General features: G+C 45.2%; 1 protein-coding gene across 6 annotated transcripts in view; it reads right to left on the bottom strand.

Annotated features, from left to right (window-relative positions):
* LOC6552819 (synaptotagmin-like protein 4) overlaps positions 1-16109 on the bottom strand; it is a 49858-nt gene that overhangs the window by 17672 nt on the left and 16077 nt on the right. For 2 of the 6 annotated variants that reach the window (XM_015154712.2, XM_015154708.2), the window contains exons 2-6: positions 5733-5860; positions 3453-5515; positions 3251-3389; positions 2305-2540; positions 2101-2224 (exon numbers count right to left, since the gene is read on the bottom strand). In XM_015154712.2, the coding sequence (XP_015010198.1) occupies positions 2101-2224; positions 2305-2540; positions 3251-3389; positions 3453-5111 (2158 nt within the window). In that variant the 5' untranslated portion in view covers positions 5112-5515; positions 5733-5860. Of the gene's footprint in view, positions 1-2100; positions 2225-2304; positions 2541-3250; positions 3390-3452; positions 5516-5732; positions 5861-8382; positions 8713-16109 lie in introns of all 6 variants that reach the window. The other 4 variants (XM_026975643.1, XM_026975644.1, XM_026975645.1 and 1 more) reach the window with 4 other exon arrangements.

Here is a 16109-nt window from a genome sequence, read left to right as displayed (position 1 = left end):
TCCAGTTCTTAATACACACATGCAAAGAAAAATGTGCACCTTTATAGTAAAAACATTTTAATAGATTATATCCAAGATTATATCAAGTGTATCCTTTGATTTATACAACACCAATAGTTTCGCAAGAGTTTGATAAAAAGAAACCCATATCCACAGTCTTGACATACAAGACCAAAAAATCCACTTCCCATTAAGTTCAGAACTCGGGAAAATCATTAGTGCTGCGAGGCTTGATAACCCATGACCTTGAGTAAGTGAACTTGATCCCGACTAATATTAAATGTACCGAAAATCATTTCCCCTGCTGTTCAAGTACCCATCCTGTCAGGAAGCAGTTCAAAGGCCCTTGATTGATTATGGTTGTTTGCCACAAGCTTTCCTGGCCAAGACATGGACTAGCGAAAATTTGGCAAAAAGCTTTTAAAGTTGCCAACATCGTCGTCCTTCAACCCCTTCCGCTTGGATGGTTGCCCAAACAAAAACTGCAACAGCGGATGCACAAGCGTCAATCCCTCGTAGCTACAAAGTAAACATTTGATCGTTGCCCTCCCTGCTGCATGAGGCACATTTTTTATCTGCTCCAGACACTGCGAGAAAGCTCTGAAGGAGAGTCTTCAAAATTGGTTCTACAATTGGTTCTTGCAACTACTACTACATGAGTTTTCGGTTCAGTTGTAAAGCACTTTAACTAATTTTTAAGTCAATCTCAAAATAATCGAACGTTGCACTATTTGTTCTGGGTGCTCAAAACTCGTTGCCTAAACGCAAACTCCGCGCCGTTTTAGCCATTCACAGAGCAAAACCCACGTAGGAGCACAAAGAGGCAGGAGATAAGACTAATGCCACAGTTCTGCCGCCGTGCGTGGTCCAAAAATCCAGCGGTGCCAGGGGGCTTTGGTGTGTACGTGGGCACCGACAGCACAAGGACTCGGATTCTGGAAGGCGGATCCTTCGAGGCGACAGTCGACCACATCTCGAATTCGCAAATAGACACACGCTGCGTTGGTGGTCCCAAAACCGAACAGCCACAAAACGCCAAATTGAAACATAACAAAAGGCGGCCAGGGCGTTTGGATACCCTGCTTTCCGCGCGGAAAATCCCCCGAAAACTCTTGAAGTGCGTTGGGTGGGTGGCGGAAAATCGATTTATGAGTTGCCAAAAAATTATCCCGCCAGCCCACGGCAAGGTTTTTCTATGTTGTTTCGGTCCCGTGCCACAAAATCTTTTGAACCCCGCCAACTTTGCTTTTAAATTTGGTTCTTCGGCCGTTTGTGGTCAGGCCGCCTATAGCTTCAGGGAAAATTTAAACAAATGCCGTGGAGCAGGCGAAAATTGAAGGAATACTTTTAGGAACTCGAAAGAGAAGTAAGCGAGAAAAAGTGTTGCACTCTTTTCGGAGCCGGTTCTTAAAAAATTGATGAGGAAGAAGGTTTCCTAAAAGGACCTGACCCTACCCTATATTCCACGTAGTTTCCAAGTATATCGAATCTCTGAAATCCGTAAATATCGAAGCTGCTGTTTTAACATAAGGCATGTAAATTAATATAAATGCTTAATACCATTAGTACAACTAGTTTGCAATGATGAAAATTAATAGGATTAGTTTGTTAGTCAACTCCTCCTTCATTAAGGTGATATAGTACAGGGCAACTGCTGGTTAAGCACTAATTTTTCGACATTGCCAACCCAAGAAGCGCCCACCTTTATTCCCAGAAGTGGAGCTTAATTATTTGAGCCAAATTAGACTGAAAGCGAAGCCCTTCACTAAGAGTTTGTTAGTCACCCAGGCTACCCATCACCATCCTCTATCCGCATCGGCATCAAAAGTAGCATCAGTACGGGCATTAGCATTACCATCACCAAGTTAATTACGCTCCCAAACATACATTTAGCTACACAAAGACAACTACTGAGAAAAAGTCTTGGCAATTGAAGTTCACACTTTAAAATACCCGTTCAGATAGAATGCATAGAATGTATTTGAATGAAATGCCGGAAATTTCCCTCATGACGATAGACTTTCCAAGCGAACTTTTCTTTTGACTTCCCATGGACTTTTCTCCCAGTGCTTTAGTGTAAGGACAGCTATTATCACTAACCTTCTTCGGCGGCCTTCTCCTTCTCCTTGCGACGTTGCAGCACGACCTTCTTGAAGACAACCGCCGCGGCCTCCACTGCATTCTGCAGCTCCTGCTCGCCCAAAGTGCTGGTGTGGGTGGCTTCCTAATGAAGGAGGTGGGTGGAGGATGAAAAGGTTTCCCGCTTAAGCCCACTGGTCTCCGGGCGCTGGATGTGCTACTCACCGCCGAGCTGTGCGGATCGCCGCCCTCCTTGTTGGCCGAGGACTCGAGGGACTTGCCATTGAGCGGCTGCTCCGCTCCGGATCCTTGCCCGGATTCCCCTGGGGGCTTCTCCTCGTCCTGCCCTGTGGATGCTACTGAGGCGACAGGAATTTCTGTTTTTTTCAGGCGCATGGCTAAATCAGAGTTTCTATGCATAAGCTGTTGATGGAAGGAGTAAATGTGCTGGGGCGTGCTACCTGTGGGGGCGGTTAACAGGAGGGGGTGCAAAGCGTTCATCAATCGGGTGCCGAAACAAGCGCAGCTACTCAAGGTTCTACCAGGGACCGCAAAAATTAATTAATTAATTCGTTCATTAGCCGTAAGTCACAGTTATGTTACTTATGCGCAGGCAAACACTACTTGGGGGGCTGTGGATGGGGCTACTTCTTTGTATAACGTGTACAAATTTAGGTCACTAAGCACAAATGGATGTTTATTCGTTTGCGGTTCGTTGCTTCAAAATATGTATTTAATTATCTGTTTTAAGTGTACAATTATGTTGATCTACTGACTACGTAAATTTAATATACCTGTTGATAAAACAGACATCGAACAAAAAATATACAATTTAGCAAATAAAGAGCACAACTATAATAACTTGATGGTAGTTTAGCTTAAGCGAGGGACTGAGTTAAAATTTATTTTGTAAAGTGCAATGTACATTTTCTACATAATATTTTTATATATTAATACAGGTAACTAGCTACACAATATTGTTTACCTCCTTCGGTTTTTTGTGTATATTCTCGATGACAGTGAGCGATTGTTATGGCTTAAGTTTTGTGAATGCAAATGATAGGTGCTTGTGAAATAACTGATAATAATTGCGGTCCCTGGATTCTACGGATGCGTGATCGCAGAATGCAACCATAGCTACTATCAAAAGTGATATATCCTCGGCACTTACCCTCCTCAGCCTCGCCGATCCCAGTGCGGCTATTGCGGCGCCTCGCCTGCGGAATCTTCGAGTTGCCCCGCGTTTTATCCAGGATGTCGGCCAGAGGACGAGGGCTGGGTATTTTCGATACCTCCGCTTTCTTTGTGGGCTGTGCGAAAATTGATGTATATTAATGAACTTTCAGCTAGATCAAACTGTGAGGTCAACCCACCTGAGTGTCCTTTTCGGGATGCGAGAAGGATCGCCGTGTGACGGGCTTGGGTGTGGTCTTCGCTCCAGAGTCCTCTGAAACAGAGCGCATCTGCTCAGGCTTTCGTCTCTCGGTAGCATGGCTATCGGTGGCACCTCCACTGCTGGAGGCGCCTTCACTGCCAGAACCTTTGCCATTCGCATCCGAGACCTGTGAGAGCTGGGCCAGTTCCTCCTGCTGCATCTGCAGTTCCCTGGATTGCCGCCGCCGCAGGCGATTGTGCATTAGAGGAGTACGGGGTAAAGCAGCTCCGCCATAGAAGCCCTGCGGAGTTCCCATGTCGGGATAATAGCCGGGCACTCCACCTGAACCGCCACTGGCGCCCAGTCCCACGCCCGCTCCTCCCCCGTAACCCGAATCAGCCAGGACATTCTCGGCACTGTAAATCGGTCTCTGGGACGAGTTCTGGTAGCTTCCATCATCCGATCCATTGTTGTAGATGATGCGCGGCTCACTGCTGAATCCGGCATTATAGTTTCGCTCGTACTGCACCTCGTCGGACTCCAAGAAACTGGTGGCACTGTCACCAAAGTAATCCACGTACTCCGGACGATTATCCAGCTCCTCAGTGACATCGGGAAACTGATGGAACTGCTGCTTGGCCTCCCCGAAAGTTCTTTCCTCCTTCAGGCAATCCTGGCGCACCAGGCGACTGGGTGATCGACCACCGGGCCGCTGCACAGCCGTTGGGATCTCCGGCAGCAATCTTCGGTTCTCCGGGTGTCCCTTGGTATTCGAGTACTCCTCGTTGCTGTGGCTGCGCACCTTGATCATCTTGGAATGCGGATCACGGGAGTGATGGATGTTCACACTCTGACTACTGGAATAGTGCTCACCACCGCCGACACCGCCGGTGCTGGCCACACTGCCTCCGCTTCCCAACTCGGTGCCACCCACGGCGGGCACATGTGGCTGCGAGAGAAATTGCCGGGGATTCGGAACACTTGGGAAGAGGAAATTCTGTTTGGCCCTCGGCGAAATGGGCATGAATTTTGCAGGAGGAGTAGAGTGCACTGTGAGTGTGTTTCCACTGCTAAAGGCTTCCGGATTTGGCAGAGTTTGCTGACGCATGAATTCCGGAGAACGTCGAAATTGCGGGGAAGTCTGTCGCTTTGGCGGAGATGTGGGCAGTAGCTTGACATGCTGATCGGGATTTGGTAGAGTTGCCTGCCGCGTCATTCTCGGCTTGGGCATGGGTCCCACATCCTGCTCGTCGCTGGCCAAGCTGGACGCTTGTGATTCGTAATTCAGGGGTGGTGGCGCCACTGTCGGCGGAGGTGCTCCCGTGCTGGGCAGCAACTTGGTGCGATGATAAGTGCTGGGCGGTTCTGGGAACGAGGTCTGCCTCATGAAGGGCGGATAGCGCTGCTGCTCACCCGGCGATCTTTCCGGGGAGCGACTGTACAGCCGGTTCGGGGAAGTGGACATATATATAGCCGGAGTTGGTTGAGCTGGCAGCGTGGACTGGCGGCGCACCTGGAGCCGATGATGCGTGGGTGTGACCTCCAGTTGGGGTTGCTGTTGCTGTTGCTGCGGCAGCTGCTGCTGCTGCTGCGCGTAGTTGTCGCAGTCACCCACCGTCACACCAACTCCCACTCCCATGCCCGGCATGGTGTTCATGTGGATGACGTCGTCGCTGTTGTAGGCGCTCGGGTAGAGCGGACTCTTCTGCAGCTGATGCGGCGATGTGGGCGCCGTTAGATTCACTGAATTGTAGTTGGCCAGATTGCCACCGCTGCCGCTGAGAGCCGGGTCGTTGTTCAGGCTACTCGGAAGCGTCGACTGACGCAGGACCCTCCGTCCCAGCTGCCACTTGCTGCTGGTTGTGGGCGTGGCAGTGCCACTTCCGTAATTGATGCCGTGCGTGGGTCGCGGCTGCGGGGGCAGGTGGTGCTGCTGGTGGTGCTGGTGCAGGGTGGGGTAGCTGCCAGCGGACTGTGCCTCAATCAGATGCTGCTGCTGCGGATATAGGTTGTCCGCCACCGGCTGTTGTGAGTTGGGATTGTTCGGATCGTCCTCGGGATCTGTTGTGGTGAAGGATTTTCAATTACCACTCTAACTTTCTATCAATTTTTAGAAAAATCGACTTGGTATATCTATGGAGCACTTTAAACTCATTTTAAGTGGTTGATCTCTTCTGTGCGAAGACTGTTAAAAAATGTACTTATGAAGTGGTATAATCCTTGATGCAAATGCTCAATCAAAGGCTCTAAACTGCACAGAACTGCTTGCTGTACTCACTCGATATGGTCCAAGAACGCCGGATGCTCTTCCTCAAGACGTCGCTGGTGGTCAGATGGTCGACGGCACTGCAGGATCCCAGGGCATAGGCGTCCTTCAGCCACTCGCCGCTGGCCGATTGTATCTCCCTGCAAGAGCAACAACATTGCCACTTTAGAAACCAGAAAACCTCGCCAAACATTTCCCCAACTTTCGTTGGAGACGTCAAACAGTCAACAAGTAAATCGGCGAGTCAGTGGAATCACGTCTGTCTGACTTCGCGACATTTGGCAGACTGGCTGGCTGACTTGTTCAAACGAGCACTGAACGCCGGATTGCCTGTGACACAGCGGCAGCAACATGGAACGTGAAACACCAACACACACCATGGGTTTAAGCCAAGGTGTGAGCCATCGGAAGAGTTAAAGCCAGCATACACTGGCTTGGGTTTGCACAAACAGACAGAAATGTATTTTTGGGGAAAACTCTGCCAGTGAAACCACAACGGAGAAGTTTGGGGCTCAGATACCAATGAAATAATTACATTTAATGAATAAGACAAACTTCAACCGGAAGTTGGTCCTGTTTATGCTTAACTTTAATCTCCCGCTGGAGTTTTAAATAAAATTAAAAGTTTGCTCAAATAACCATACAGTGCGTTATAAATAAATACGATTTCCGTATAATTTTAATAGCAGTACTGAGAAAGTTATACAGAACTAAACTGCAGAGGTAGTTTTAATTTCCAGGAACTATATAATTGAAAAAGCTTTTGTTTAATTTAATTGACTTCCTAGGAAGATAAATTCGCCTTTCTTTTTAAGCAAATATTAATTTATATTTCACCAGAAAAGCTTCTTTGCGAGATAAAAACGTATTTAATAATCCACTTCTCAATATATACCATTTAAGTAATTGCAATTAAGAGTACTGGTGAGATAACAATTCAGTGTCTGGGCAGAAATTCATGGAATATTTGTATATCTTCGGCCAGACACTGTGCTTTTGTGGCTCACTTGGGGGTGCAGTCCAGCCAATTGGATGAATTCCCGCTGAGCGGCAGACGCAAATGCAGACGCCCTCCATCGAAAAAAGGGGCTGGGCCATCGCAGCCGTCATCATGTGGCATTCATAATTATCCAGCAGCTGCAGCAGACGCGGCCAAATTTGGTGTGCGTCATGCGTGTTGACAGGCGTGAAATCGCTGCCACCTGTAGGCGACCTGCCTTATTCTCGGCTCGAGCAATCGACGTGTACCACACGGCGTTCATAAGTACACAGCAGTTTGGCCTGCAGCTGGCGACGAGTTGGCCAAGATTTAATTACTCAAATGTCTGCGTCTGTGGCCTTGCCAACTCAATACGGGCATTTCTCAGCTGGGGAGTTTCTGTGTTTTTTGGGGCCTGGGCTCGCCCATTAACACTGAACCTTTCGTGTGTGGGTCGCTGTCTCATCAGAGGCAATTGTTATGTTGCCAAATGTTGGCACAAACCGAGAGCTGCTGATGCTGTGGTGACACAGGGCGTATGCGCAATGTGTGGGGCTGCTCATGTTTATGCTGCCAAAATTGGGCCAGAACACATAGTGCAGCTCATTAAACGGCCCGGGTACTTGTTGACAGTTTGCTGCCGTTGGTTGAATGAACACGTTTCGGTTTTGGGCGGACATTTTGGACTCCTTCGAGCTGCCTTATTGCAAGGTTATTTAATGCATCATGGAAAGCTCCTTTTTGCCACTGAAATTATGCCCATTGGATGGCTTGACGGGCAGGCACATGCAAATTGGGTTTTTAAATGAAATTTCTGTTCACGAACACGAGTGTGCATTTAAGCCACTTCGCATCACAAATGGGCCATCAGAAGGGCAAAGCAAACACGACTAGCTGAAAACAAATAGCTGCAAATATTCAAAACTGCCAAGGCAACAGAAACGTGCAACGGAAAATCTGCCGCATCAGTTATGCGGAGTTTCAGTTGACAGCCTGTGACACCTGATGCCCACGGGTTGAAATGGAAAATAAACAAAAGAACCATTTCTATCACCTTGCAATGCCAATAAACCTTTTCCTAGAATTATTCTGGACAAATGCAAGCGAGAGATTTTGTCTCTGTCCGTATGCAATTCCACACTTTGTTGATTCATCTGGCCCAAAAGGCTTTGGGTGACAATTTTGGCGACACAAAGCAACCGAAAGGGCATGCAAAATTAGCTTGCAACGTTGAATATTGCAACGTATGTGCTACAAAGTCCAATGGAAAACAATTGGCAGTTTTGTTAAAGGAACCTCGACAGCAAACTACCCTAAACTAGGAGTAAGCTACTGGTAACGTTGCCTATTTTTCTGCATTCTAAATAAAAGTATCTCCTTCTTTAAGATCAATTCACGTCATTTACAATTACATAGCTAACTTATACTATTAGAATGTCCTTTACAGGGTATTCCACCACCACGTAGGCAATCATGCGCCGGCATGAGCACAAGGACACAATGTAATGTTTTGTATTTTAGCTGGGTTTTCGTGTGCGTGAGTTGAATAGTTTGGTCGCATCCACAGAGTTTTGTGAGTTTTTAGTTGGCAATGAAAGTTGGACAGACGTATAGATGGATAGAGAGAGGAGCAACAGATACAGATACAGATACAGACAATGGGAGTGACAGGGACACACTTACATTTGCTTGTGGCACACCACGCACACCCAGTCCGTGGTGCGCGATGTGAATTCGCGACAGGCTTTGCACACGCGCAACTTGCAGACGCGACAGGGGGCGCCACGGTTGGTGATGCGACCCAGTTCGGTGGTGCAGCGGGCGCAGTGGCGACTCGGGTCGCTCGTGTGTGCGTTGTGGTTGTTGTGTTGTTCGAGCTGTTGTTGTTGTTGACTGGGCTGCATGGTTGTCTGTTGTTGATGTGGTTGTTGTGTGGCATCGAGTGGCTGCACTCCACCAACGACCTTGGCCGCACCCTTGCGCCTCAAAGCATACAATTCGGCGCGCAAGAGCCTGTTGTTGTTGAAATTCGGTTGGAGTTGTTGTTGAAATTGTTGTTGGAGTCATTGTTGTGGTGCGGTGTTTGTTGTTGAAGTTGTGGTTGTAATTACAGCGATGGTTGTTGAGGTCGTTGTTGTTGAAATTGTAATATGTATTTATGGGAGTGTTTTCAATTGTTTTTTATTATGGGTTTGTTGTTGCGTGTAGTTGTTTAAATTACAGGAGTTGTAGTGGTTTTTGTAGTGGGTCGGTTAGGGAGGTTTTGGTTTTTGATTCCGGGTTGATAACATAATTACATGACAGACGCATAGACAGTTTTGTTAGATTGTTGGTTAAGAAACGAAAACACGTTACAAAAAGTTAACATGACATTTTGCGACAGTCAGGCAAGGAGCGAGCGAGAGGGGAAAAGCGTGAGAGATAGAGAAAGCAGCAAGCGTGTTTGGTGGTTTTTCGGTTTCGGGTGTGAGTGTGTGTGAGTGCGTGATGTATGTGTAATTAAATGGAAAGAGACAAAGAATAAAAAGAGCACACAAAAACTTGTCATTAGTTGATTTAGTAGCAATTTAATCGATTTTCGAATTTAATTTTGGTTAATTTAGGTTAGATTGATTGTTTAAGGCAACAGTTTCACATGCGCGTTGTTTTTATAAAATTAATTGATATGATTAGCCATGAGACAATAAGTCAATTAAATTTGTTGCAGCAGGGTGTGCACAAAATTGAAGCTTAATCAAAAATAAATCAAAAATATGAATGCATATACTCTTGTGGCAGTTTGACATATGGAGTTTGAGTTTTTATTGTCATTGGGAAAAGCGTGAAAAGCTTCTAACTGCAGCTCCTATTCCATATCTTCGCCTAACAAAACTTACAAATAATGTAAAAATGTATATTTTAATTTTATGAATATGTAAAGTTCATTTGATTTCATAATCTGTAAATCGAAGACGAATGATGAATTTGAAACTATTTAATTAGAATTCCAAGGACATACACCCAAGCTCACTAATTTCATTAGTTTTGAGCTGGACAATGTTGCTTAATTAAATATCCCTTCCCGGAATCCCAAATTATGCAAATAGCGCACATGCAGCCGAAAGTTGGCAGTCCAATTAAATCGGCAATCAAACGTAAGTCGATGTCCGGTTGCCAAATTAAGTTTGAGGTCCCCCATGTCCTGCCCCAATCTCTCGGGATTTTCGGATATTTGGTGTCCTCACCGCTGTTGTGTAAGCCGGTTGCTTAATATTAACGTCCAACTGGCAGGCGAGAGCTATAAAACATGGCCAAGACCTGCTGACACATAAAACAAACACATGGCTGCCTACAGTGGCAGCAATATGAGTATCACAAAAGAGTCTGTCCGAGAACGTGAATAAATCGAATTCATTCTTGGGTAAGTCAAATATAAAAACCCTAAATCAAAAAAACCCTAAACCCCAACGAATGAATGAATTTATATAAAACTTTTATTTTAGTTCTATTATTTTGGCCTCAGCTGTAGGCAAGTGCGATGATGCGATGTGTCGGTAAAGGAGTCACGCAGAGCGCATAAAAATCCGAACAGGACTTTGGTTTCTGAGTAAATTATGTTGCCAGCAGGCTTGGCAAGAACACTTTTTAATTATAATTTTATCTGCATTCGGGCATCGTGATTGAAGTGCGTGCAAGCTTTATTAGCGTCACAAAATCAGTAAACGACAAGCGGCAACCACAGGGCCTAGTGAAGCAGCCCTCCAAGCGGCAGGAAGCGGAAACGAAACCCAAAACCGAGGCCAAGCCAAAACTGTTGCATACTCCTAGGAGCACAAACACAGCGAAAAGAGCACTACAATGGTGAACTAACCACATACCACAAAACCCACGGCCGGGGACATGTTTTATTGGCCTGGTTAACGCATAAAGTCTGCACCCACCGCCAAACAGCAAAGGCACGCTGGTTTTCGGCATCGCACTGAAAAAAGTCAGTAGCTTCTTTCAAACTTGTACATGCGAGTTCCAGAGTTCAATGTTGAAAAAGTGGCCAAACGAACATTTATTTTGAATTCAACTAATCAAAACATTCCCCGATGAGGTATTTAATTTACTAAATAGAATTTATCGATTACGCACTGCATTGAAAATTTTAATCAGAGTTCAACGAGCGAGATATTCCAAATATTTTTGCAATGTTTTAAACTGATTCCAATTATTCACTTAAAGGACTTTCCTCTGTTCGCCGTGTAGGCGTGCTCATGCCTAATGTGCCATCTGTTGGCATGTCAGGTTGGCATATACGTCGAGATGTGGCAATGGAAGTGTTCACAGACGCATGTTCAAGTGCCCGGTGCTGGTGTAGTAATAGTTGTAGCTACACGACCAGCACGGCTGCGTTATGAATTAATAATCATAATAAGCCATTAGGGCGGGCAGCACGAGCAGCAGGAGCAGCAGGAGCGGCAGAAACGGGCTGCCAAAAAGTGCTAACTGTAATGGCCATAAATTCACAGTGACCATGAAAGTGGTGCAAAGACCTGGCTTAGCCGACAGCCTTTGTTGTGTGGCGGCGGAACAGTTTTTGGTCAGAATATGATTAAAAACCCTAACATGGCCTAAACAAATAACGTTACGTATGTTTCCCAATGTCCTGGCGCCCAAATTCTCCGCTCTGCGGGCTTATGCAAATAAGCAACTAATTAAACTGATGTAAATCAGCTGCGTCCTTCGTTTGGGAGCCGGATGGGGTACCCATTTTGGACGCTTGGACGCCTTGCCGTGTGACCTTTTGGTTCAGATCGAACACCTGGTCCCATGGCAAGCCATCGCCTGATGGTTTATTAGATATCAAAGGAGAGATAACATTTTCCGAGTCCTGCCGTGGCGCTTTGATGTTGCCTTGGGCAGCAGACAACAGGCAAATAATTCGCTACTTTTCGGGCTTACTGCTAATGCAATTGGTCTGTGTTTGGGTCTGACTTCAAATGCCGTGGATTTGGTTTGGCCAAAAAAGTTAGGATTACAATTATGTACACAAAAGGGCTATAGATGTTAAATTCTTCAAATAATTTTGCTAAAGTAAGTGAATGCTAAAAGTGAGATATATAGTTTTCTTAGGCACAACCTATAAATTGATTTTTTAAGTCTTGTTATATACAATTAGTAAGTTCGCTGTAAGCGATTTGGTTTTAATCCAATAAAATAAACCAATTCAGCCAATAGAAAATATTATTATAAAAAGAAATCGTGAATATTCCGAATCAATTGCACGTATTCCTATCTAGCTACTTTCAGTGTTTTGGCAGCCAAATTTTTATGTAACACCTAGAAAATATTTAATTGGTCAGGTATTTTAAAGCTTTGCAGCTGTTCATATTTCCACAAGGGAAATGATTGGCCACTCTCTCGTCTTTCCCTGTGTTTTCCCCCTAGAATTCCCACTGAAATATGCCATAATTCAAATCATTCCCGACCACAGTCAACGCCACTGGCCGTTGGCAGCCCCGGCTTGTCCATTAGATTTACGATTTTAATGACGCCCATTCCTGGCGCTGATGTGCCAGAGAATGCGAATATAAATAATTACCAGGCTAAATATGATTTGTCGGGGCGTCTGGAGTGGACTGCTGGCTACTAGATGCTGGATGCTGGATGCTGGATGCCGGATGCTGGAAGCTGGTTCTTGGATTTCGGATGCAGGGGGCAAGAGCAAGGACAATGGCCAGTAGCTAAGGCGATGGCCATGATGCCGTGGGGCTCGCGTTTCCGTTTCAAATTAAAACTTTTTGACAGCATTGCGGGCCACATAAAAAAAATGGATACCAAACTTGAGACAGCCAGAGGGCATGGCATTTAAAATGTATCACAGGTGCTTTAGTTTAAAGCATTCAGACTCGACCGGCTGAGCACCGGAAATGGCCTGCCATTTGTGCGCCTTTTAATTATGCAATGGACGACAAAATGGCGTCACTCGACGGAGCGTGTGCATGTGTGGGTGCAGGTAAGTGCTTGAAAATGTTGTTAGTTTTAATTAATTTTAAATGGCAGAGGGCTAAAACACGGTAATCGTCCTCAGCACGCAACCAGCCAAATATAACTAATAAACCTTCGTGGTTTCCATGTGCAGCGTTTTGCACTTATGCAGTTTGTTAAGCTTGTAAATTATCCGCTATGTCAGTTGACTTTTGTTTCCGCCACAAAACAGCTTTGCACACAGAAACGTGTTGCCGTGCCGACGAATACGGTGGGAAAATCAAATTAAATGCGAATTTTGTTGAATTTAAAGCACTCGCCACACGTGTCGTATGCTTAATGGGCCAGGACCATAAACCTAAATAAACGTTCCTCCCTTTCCGTTCTTTTCCCGTTTTTTTCTGCACACATGTACAAGTATGTGCTCAGTTTTGCCAAGAGTTTTCAGGCATGTGGATTGTAAGCCGGTGGATACATTTTATTAAATGCCTCGCAACACCCCAATGGTTGAAAGTAAAATGTTGCCTTGTAAGAGGAGGTAAAATTAAATTTAATTTTTAATTGACGAATTACAATTTCTAAGCTGTAGATATCCAGAGTTTTTATGAAAACGATTCCTTACAAAAGGAAATAACTTTAATTTCGATGCTGTTGCGGCCAACTCAACCCTCTCCAGTTCTTAAATTTCGATTTGACACTGATAACCGGGCAAGGGACAGACATGGGTTTCTTCAGCCCTCAGCTGGGATCCAGCATTTACATAATTACAAAACGGGCGAGACGGGGATCCGGAGGATGAGGTGTCCCGGCACGGAGTACATTGACATCTAAGCAGGCGACAGACAATGGGCCATATGCGAAACTTTATTTCTGTGCTGGCCATGTCTCAAAGTTAATGGTTGTCTCCCTTTTCAGCGGTTTTCCCCAGAGTTTACATTAGCTTATGGCCCATAAGGCAACGTTCTCAGCCGGCTTAAGTGGCCATCTGAAGATGAATGATAGTGCGTAGGACCACAGGCCACAGGCAAGGCATTATGTAAGCCCTTTTGCTGGTAATTAAGCTAATAAGGAACTAATCACAGTTGCCTAGTGTAAATTGCCGATAAACTTATCTGTGGACTAGTTAGGGAACAGAAAGGGTTGCCTTTATTTATAGAAATATGTTTGATACCATTATAAATTAAATAACACATATTTAGCTTGTAAGAACATGTTGTATTTCATTCCCGTTTCACTTTTTCCTGTGTAAGCCAGAAAACGACTTGACACAAGTCGTATGCGCAATATTCATGAGCTGAGCTGCATTACGCATACGCCAGGTGTGCAGCGACTGCCAATCCCAGATAAAATAAATGCCAACATGCATAATGAAGTCGCAACAGGACTCGGCATTCTTCTCAATTTCTGCATAATTCAGTAAATAAAGCGCTTAAAGAGCGATGTCAGGGGACGAGGAACATGGGCACATGGATGCCCCATAAATTTTGCGCCATAACAAATTTTGATTGCCGCACATTTCGCACGCCGTTCCCGCCGCACAAAAAGACAATAAAACCGCCATCTCCAAGATAAAAACCAAGCCATGTGCCGCAAAAAATAGCTCACGGCCACAGGCGACGATACACAAATAGAGCGCGGAGATGAAAGCGCCGGAATCTGAATCTGAAACTCAGCTTTCCTGCCCGCTGGGCTGCGATGTTGTCACATTTTTCACATTTCTGACAGTTTCCAAAAGCGCTGGCCAAATGGCAAGCTAGAAAACTGTGTCACTTTTTCTGGCTTCTCCTTTTTTTTTTTGTTTTGAATCAGCTGGAGAAGATGGAAAGGGCAAGCGCAAAGTCAAAGTCAAAGGGAAAACCTGCACGATTTATGGTTGACTTTTTTGTTTGAAATCCACTTTGGTAATGGCACTGAAATTGCCGAACATTTATTACTTAATAAACGAAGCCAGAACAACTATGTGGATGGCCATGCCAAATTGAAAAAGCCCCCCCGACGGAAGAGAATGAAAAACTTTGGGGTTAAGGGCTTAGAAGAGACTTTCGCCCCTTTAGCTCTCGTTGTTGCGTCTTTTTACAGCGCTTAACTGAGCCATTCGTGCGTTAAATTATAGCCAAAAGTCTTTTGGGGCCTTTGGTCCATCCGCTTTTAGCTGCTTGCTGCCTTGTTTTCTGTTTTCCCGAGATTTGCTCCAGTGCCAAATCAAACAAATCGTCAATTTGTACTTTCATTTACTTTCCTGCCCGCTCAACGATGAACAGCCAAAACAAATGCTGGGCTAGGGGTATGGGGATGGTATGGGGGGTTCACCCCCATGGGGTGGGGGGCGATGGAGACCGGAAATCGCACGGCTGCCATTTTAAGCACCGGCTAAATAACAGTTAATCGACGCATCACCTGTCAGCGTTGTCATCGTCGCCATGATTGTTGCCTTTGTTGTCTTTGTTGCCCACTGTTTGCTGTTATTCTTGGTCTTCACCCACTGTTGACCATTGTCTGCCATTCCGTTTTGGCCAGTTGTTTATTTATTTGCTTTGGCTTTCCAGCCCAGCCAGCGCGCCCTACTCGCGAAAACAGAAAGACAAAAGGGGAACGGTGGAAAAAATGTTTTCTTAATTGACATTTGGGTTGCTTAATTGGCCGGACCATTGTCGTTGTCCTTATTGGCCGGGCCGAGCGCATAATTAAGGTTTAAATCATATTTAAATGAACCCTAGACGGCATTGCAATAATGGGAAAATTATGTGGGGAAAATAAAACCTTAATAGCCAAGGCTATCTAAAAAAGATAATGTTTTCCCTTACCCATCTAGTTATTAACTTGGTATAAGCTTCGTTTCCCTTTAAGAAATTTAAGAATTTTTTTAATACCTTCAAAGAACGGATAGCCCTTTGAAAATGCGATACTTTTCGTAAGTCTCAATCACAGGTGACCCATTTCCAGTTGGTAACTGATACTTTATCAATCTGCCGCCTCCCAGTTTTAATGTCCATTGTCGCCGCTCATTATCCTAATGAAATGCAGCCATCAATCTTGAAAGCGCGGACAGGATAAAATTGGTGCCTGAAAAACAAAAATGACCCATATGTGACCGGCATGGGCAATTTACTACTAGCAATCTAATAAAACACGAATTCTCCGTTTCTTTTCAATAAGCAATCAAGTGACTCGCACATGGCCAAATCCATATATGGAGATTAAATGTATGTGAGTGTGTCTATCGGTGTTATTCTCTCCAGCAACGCCGCACACACTGCATGTGTGTATAAAAAATGCCATGCATGTCGCATGTCCTGAATACCGGATAATGCTCTATGACAGCCGCGTGTTCAACGAATTTCAATATTTTCATTTATGGCCTCCGACTCTGTTGCTCTGTTGCTCTATTCCGGGGTGTTGAGTTTTTCTTTATGTTGCTGTCTTTATTTTTTTTTTTTTGGCGCATGTGCGAAAACAAC

The sequence above is a fragment of the Drosophila erecta genome, unplaced genomic scaffold (assembly GCF_003286155.1).
Source record: "Drosophila erecta strain 14021-0224.00,06,07 unplaced genomic scaffold, DereRS2 tig00000000-arrow-pilon, whole genome shotgun sequence".
NCBI lineage: Eukaryota > Metazoa > Arthropoda > Insecta > Diptera > Drosophilidae > Drosophila > Drosophila erecta.
The sequence above is the reverse complement of the archived record's forward strand: the minus strand, read 5'-3'. Positions and strand labels throughout refer to the sequence as shown.